General features: G+C 35.3%; 1 protein-coding gene across 3 annotated transcripts in view; it reads left to right on the forward strand.

Moving 5' to 3' along the window:
• LOC121410496 (telomere repeats-binding bouquet formation protein 1-like) overlaps positions 1-2,091 on the forward strand; it is a 44,723-nt gene extending 42,632 nt beyond the window's left edge. For all 3 annotated transcript variants that reach the window (XM_041602631.1, XM_041602632.1, XM_041602633.1), the window contains one exon: positions 1,401-2,091. In XM_041602631.1, coding sequence (XP_041458565.1) covers positions 1,401-1,555 — 155 coding nt within the window. In that variant the 3' untranslated portion in view covers positions 1,556-2,091. The remainder of the gene's footprint in view (positions 1-1,400) is intronic.
• The last annotated feature ends 4,861 nt before the right edge of the window (positions 2,092-6,952 follow it).

Consider the following 6,952-nt stretch of genomic DNA (forward strand, 5'->3'; position numbering starts at 1 on the left):
TCGCTACAGTGTCAAATGGGCTGAAATTAAAATTGTGTTAAATTTTGTTGCGAGATGCCGGATGAGCTCCACATCATTGATGTGCTAGTTAAACCCAAACAAACATCCTATATCATGCTTATATCATTAAAGTGAAAATACAATGTACTTGTGGCTAGTGATTCTACTGTCCCTCCCTTATAGACTGTCCCACTAGTACGGTGCCGAGTACATAACCCCCTTATAGATATCTGATACTTGTAATTTTGTAGTTGATTAGCTGTTTCGTTGACTTCTTATTACACAAAAATTGAAACTAAGGGCACTTAGCATAGATTATTCTTGTATCGAACCTAAGCCAAGCAAGCCCTCGTTCCAAAATAGGGCTGCTTCCCCTTGACTTCTTACTTTAAATATCAGGACAGGGAGGTATAAGGAAGGGGCTGGGTTAAGGTTCTTTCTTTTGATCCTGTGCTTACACCGCTGATATTGCATGTATCTACATCTGAAAAGCAGCTGGTTAGATAAATAGAATGCATGAATAATAATTGTTTAGAACTCATGTGCAGAACGTTCTATCTCCGCAAGTGTTTGCTGTCCCTTTTAATGACGTCTTATCTTTGGTCAGATGTATGATACGTTTCCTGAGTGAATGCAAACTTGTAATTTCATTGTATTCTCAATTACAAATATACAATAAAAAAGCAGAAACACAAGCAAAGTACCATTGTAAATCATAGATTAAATGATGGGACATTAAAATCTGTGCAAATGATCGGAACATACTCAAATATTGATTTTTTGTAAGAATCTAATTTTCCTTGGATCCACTCTGGTACACAAATTACGAGATACATGGGCAGAGTGCTAAATTTGAGACAGTTGTTTGATGTCCTATTCCTATACTCCTATTTCTAATACGTAACCATTCTTGAGCTCTGTAATCTGTATTGCTATTTAACCAATATTTTCATAAATTCAAAACTTGTACTGGGCTTTCAAACATTACATCAGTAGAAGAATGGTGTGCTGTATTGAAATTAAAAGCCATATGGAATATTATGAAGTCCATTGTTGGCATTAAAACTAATGGTGTGTTTTGCATAAAGAGATACAGCTCCTTCCTAACAATTCCCTGATCAGGGGTTTTTCACATTGAAGATTAAAGAAGACAAATTTATTTTGAAAAAATGAAAACAAATGCAATAAAATTAAAGATGTCATGATAAACAAAAGATTATCCACTTACATTGAATTTTCATATGGGGCAAAAATATATGCAGTAGTTATTGTACATAATTATATACACATGTCAATAATATACTGTGTGCACCTGATATGTAGGGATTTTATTACATGATTTTTGTTCATCTTTTAGAGTTCAATTCCCCCCCCCCTCCACCCATCCTTCTCCAATACAGGTTGTGCTCCTCCCAGACACTACCCTCTCCTTGACAGTCGCACATTGCTTCACACTCTTATGGCATCAAGACGTGATCTCTGTATCATGCATAACAGGTTGGTTGCATCCATAACATCCTATATCACAAACAAGGTGAATCGTCTTCGTCGATAATCTAATTTTCTGTTCTGCTCAAACACCTTTCTCATTGCATGTGCAGAAGGGTTAGAAAGAAGAATATCATCTCTCACAAAATAAACCTGTTTGATTTTATTTATGTTAATTTTACATTCTTGTTGCATTCATAATGATGTTCATTTAAATAAAGATACAACACGAACAACCGATATAGAAGCCATTTTTTCATGGTTAACTGCATTTGGCAAGTTAAAAGTAAATGAGTACTGTACTTAGAAGGCAAAGATTTGTGGTTATTTGTCTTGGAAAGTAAAAATGGCTTCATGATTTTTTTTTGGGTCTCAAAAAGGAAATATTTCAAGTGGAAATATTTAAAAGAATCATCTGTAAAAAAATAAGTGTAAATAATATATGTATACTGTAACATAATTTTCTTTTAAGTCTTGTTAAATGTCAAGAATATATAATCTACTTTATGATGAGAATAAACAGAAATGATTCAGTGATTTAGATGGTTGTTGGTGTTATATATGTGAATCTTCAATATGTTTGGATAATTTTCAATAAAATGGGGCCAAAAAATCCTCTCATGACAATAATTTTTACAAGCCTTTCTTTTTGGACTTGGTCTTTGATACTACATGCACTCCTATGTTTGTTTGTTTTTAATGAAATCATTGTAATTGTGTACATTTGGGTTTTAGCTAATATGTTATTGAAACATACTACATACCGTGTTGTATATCATTGACGTGGTATCTTATCAAAGTAAATGTATTGTGATGAATTAAACAGAATATTAAGTTCACATTCATAATAGAATTAGCATTTAATGATGACAATAAAAATATAAGTATTTCAATTTGGTTAGATATATGTATATAAGGCATATCAATCTTTGGTGCATATAATGTACTGTTTTTTGTATAAATTTTTAGATAAAGTGAAATACAATAGATTTCTGTTGTGACACTTCACAAAAGTATGACAGAGCACACTTATATTCTTTGTTCTAATTTGGTTTTTCACAATTTACATTGTTATACATACAAGTTTAGATCTTGCTCATAGAGCTTTTAGATTTATTTATTTCTGTACATATTTTTTTATATCAAAATCGTATGATGGTTTATGTAAAATTTGTAAACTATTGTATGCATCTAATAGATATTGTGTCAAGAAACTTAAAAAAATACCATGTTGATTAACATTTCAAATGTATGGCTTCATACCTCATTTTGTCCAAAATTAAATATTGTTTATCAGATATGAATTGTTTGGTCAAATTAGCCTAAAACTTTTTGGCATAGTTCATTTCATGACACAGCCATCTGCTATGGGAAAGAGTTGTGATCAATTCAGATTGATTGCAACTGTTGAGGTCAATTTTGACTTTTTCATTACGTCCAATATCAATGTTGTAAAATTGAAATTTGATTCCTTATAGTAAAAAATTAGCTCCAATATACATTTTGCCATAATCATTGTATGCCTAGCTGCAAGGGTCTGTCCACTCCATATTCTGTTATGGTGGCTGAAAGCAGATTGGATAAATCTATTATTTTGCAAATCATCTGACTTGGTTGCACCTATCCAAAGGGTATGGACCAGATCCCCTCATTAGTTTCTCTGATTGTCAACGATAAATGCAGGTATCCGGGGGGAGGGGTCACTTCCATTGACGAGTGGATACCATGCGCGACCATGGGGTCTCAAAAAGCACCCCTTAACGAGTATTGGCATGTGAAACCCTGCGCGACCATGGGGTCTCGAAAAGCACCCCTCAACAAGTATTGGCGTGTGAAACCCTACCCTTAACAAGTATTGGAAACTAAACGATACTCTTGGCAAATATTCCCTGAAATGAACCCCTAAACAAGTACAGGAATGTTTTATTGTTACAGATCCTTCGGTCGTCGGCTTTACCTTATTTGGTTTAGTACGACCCCACCTACACCTCGTGCAAATCAGACTCTAAACACGTATAGTGTTGGGGCAAAAAGGACATCCTTTATAAAACATTTTAATCTTTATTTATCATCCCCGCAAATTTGACCCTAAACACGTTATTTTCCTAGCGAAATAGATACCCTATTTTCATTATTTTTGTGTTTTTTACACCCTTATCACGTTATGTACGTAACGTGCCCTATCGTGAAAAGACATCCTTTTTACGTGATTTTTTGGTCCCGCATGGTATCCACTCGATTAATGTAAGTGGCCCCCGGGGCAGGTATATAACTAGTAAATACATAGATATTGATAATATACAATAAATTGATATTGTTAAGTTCATTTTACATACCAAAATTTGCATATTGCAGTGGCAATTTATATCATAAAAAATAGGTATTGTTCAAGCCCGTCCTAGACGGGACGTATTATGGTATCACGCTCGGTGTCCATCCGTCTGTCCGTAATACAGACGGGGTATTATGTGCTCGCCTTAGCAACACTCTTGTTCCTTATAGGCAGAAAAGTTATGAATTTGATTGTTTATGATTTAGAGAAATAAGATGATTGTACGGGATCTCCCCCATGGGACCTAGTATTGTGAAATTAGTTATATCATAAAACAGTTTCTAGGATGAAACCAAAAGCGAATGCCTATATGTAAGTTACATTAATATTGCAGCACTGAAGATTTTGAATGTATCAATACCTCTTGGGTTTAAAACTAAAATGCCATGATATACAGATTCTTTCAAAAAGAGAAAGCTCCTGCAATGATTTTGATGCACTACACTCAGGCACACCTTATATGTTTGTGATATTACAATAGAAAGCAAGATGTCACCTGGAATGTCACCCCTTTGTCTGTGAACTCCAAGGAAATTTGGAGGGGGATCACAAATTCTACCTCCAATCCACACTACTGACCTATGTTATAAAACAAGTAATGCATAGGCTCAATAAAAAATGTATGATGTTAGTAGCAATTAAGTCAGGTATCATCAAGTGGGTACAGAGACAAGTTTATCACAAATACACAAGCATTTCATTGTGCCAATTTCTAACTGAGCAAGAATCTTCTATGCACAAGTCCTATTCATGATCAAATATAGGACCTTTAGTCTGCATATTCCAACTTCTTGTCTCAATGTAAAGGACAAGTCCAACCCAACAAAAAGTTGATTTGAATTTTTAAAAAAATCCAACAAGCATAACACTGAAAAATTAATCATAATCAGCTGTAAAATAGGAAAGTAATGACATTTTAAAGTTTTGCTTAATTTCACAAAACAGTTACTATATGCACATCCTGGTCAGTATGCAAATTAGGTGACTGATGATGTCACCCACTCACAATTTCTTTTGTATTTTATTATACTGAATATAAAATTTTCTCCACGTCAAGTAAAACAACAATTCATCTCTGAACATGTGGAATTAATATTGTTTAGAACTATATGGCTCAGCCAAGAGAAAATATTGTCAAATGTGTAAAAAATGAAATATTGTTTAATTCAAACTATAAAAAAAATAGAAATAGTGAGTGAGGACATCATTGACTGTCTTATTTGCATGTCAATGAATTGTGCATATCACTGTTTTGTGAAAAATAAGCAAAACTTTAAAATGTCAAAACTTTTTATATTTTACATCTGATTTTGATGAAATTCATAGCATTATGCTTGTTTGATTTTTTCTCTATTTATTGAAATATACATGTTTCTAGGGTGGACTTGACCTTTAAGGGTTTGCACAGCAAACTATGTGTTATGCTTGTCGCACACAGTACCCTTGAGTGTGCTGCGTCATCATTAACATACTCAAACTGCAATTTGTATTTCATGGCATTGCCTCCATTGAAACCATTTTAAGTATTGGAATAATCTACCATCATTTGCAATTCTGTTATTTCTAATATTTGATTTAATTTTTTTTGTTTGAAGATGCATAAATGAAAATAGAAAAAGAAACAAAAGCAATTTGGCTATGAATTGAAGCAATCCTTGTGTGAATGAATCATTTACTTTCTGGCCATAGGCCTCTGTATGTGAGAAGCATTTTGGAGGAGGGGGGTCATCCATTTATTGGTTCATCCCATTTCTGTCTTGGTGAGACTAAGGGATGCATGCAAATGTTGTTTGTCCGTCCGCCACAAACATTTTGACACAACTCTGCAACTGTTATTCACTTTTCAACCAATGGATATGGTAGATGTACTTAGGGTACCTGCATATATGCTGCAGTTGGAGGTCACATGGTAAGGTCAAATGTGTTCAATGCCCCTTTCATCTTGGAAGGAGTCTAGGAAGGACTCACTTTCTGTGTTGATGAGTGCCCCTTCACCTCCTTATTAGTGTCCATTCTTGTAGAAGATGAGTTGCCTGCATAGAACTGCTATTTTTATGCTCGATCAGCTCTATTTTTTTTTTAAATGAATTTGATAATAATCTGTAGTGTGCCTCTTTCAGGCTTGGATCCATTTATTTTTCTCCTTATTTCTTTTTCTTTTGAAAATGAACTTGATCATCTTTTGTAGTGTGCCCCTTTCAGGCTTGGATCCATGGGCATTGCCCCCCCCCCCCAACGAAGAGAGAGAGAAAATAGGATCGAGGGAAAAGGAAAGAAGTGAAAGGTAGGGGCAAAATAATAGGAGAGGGGAAAGAAATTCAATTGGAAAAGAGAGAGATAAGCAGAAGAGAGAAGAAGCAGGGTAAGAAATTAAGGGGAAACAAGGGGAGAGGGGAGAAAGAATGAAAGGGGAAAAAAGAGGGGGATAAAAAAGAAAGGAAGCTAGGCGCAAGAGGAGGGCAAGGAAGGGGAGAAAGGAAAGAGAGGAGGAAGGAATGGGATATAGAGTGGGAAAAGAAGGGAGGGGGGGACAAGAGCTAAAAATTGCCTGGTCTTTAAGATGTTAACAGGATTTTTATGATCCCTTCCTCCCTGCTTTCTTTTTCTTTCTTTCATTCTTTCTTCCTTCCTTTCCTTTGTTCCTTTCTTCTATTTTCCCGTTTTTTTTATTTTCCCTGTGAAATCTTCCAGGGGGGGGGGCAGCTTACCCCATCTGCCCCCCAGCTGTTATGTCACTGGGGGTCAACAAAATGGTGTGGGGAAACGGAGGAGAAAGGCAATATCGATCGATATTTCCTGCATGGAAGGAAAAATTTGTATGAGAGTTCAGGTTTTTATTGTTTATTTTTTGACAAAAACTGCATGTAAGGAAAAGCTTTACCCTTCTTCCCTTTTCTCCCTTCGTTTTTGTCTCGCCTGCATAGTAGAGTGAGATTATAGGCGCCGCTTTTCCGACGGCGGCGGCGTCAACATCAAATCTGAACCGGAGGTTAAGTTTTTGAAATGACATCATAACTTAGAAAGTATATGGTCCTACTTCATGAAACTTGGCCATTAGGTTAATCACGTATTACTGAACATCCTGTTAGAGTTTCATGTCACATGACCAAGGTCAAAGGTCATGTAGGGTCA

Source organism: Lytechinus variegatus, chromosome 3 (assembly GCF_018143015.1).
Source record: "Lytechinus variegatus isolate NC3 chromosome 3, Lvar_3.0, whole genome shotgun sequence".
Taxonomy (NCBI): domain Eukaryota; kingdom Metazoa; phylum Echinodermata; class Echinoidea; order Temnopleuroida; family Toxopneustidae; genus Lytechinus; species Lytechinus variegatus.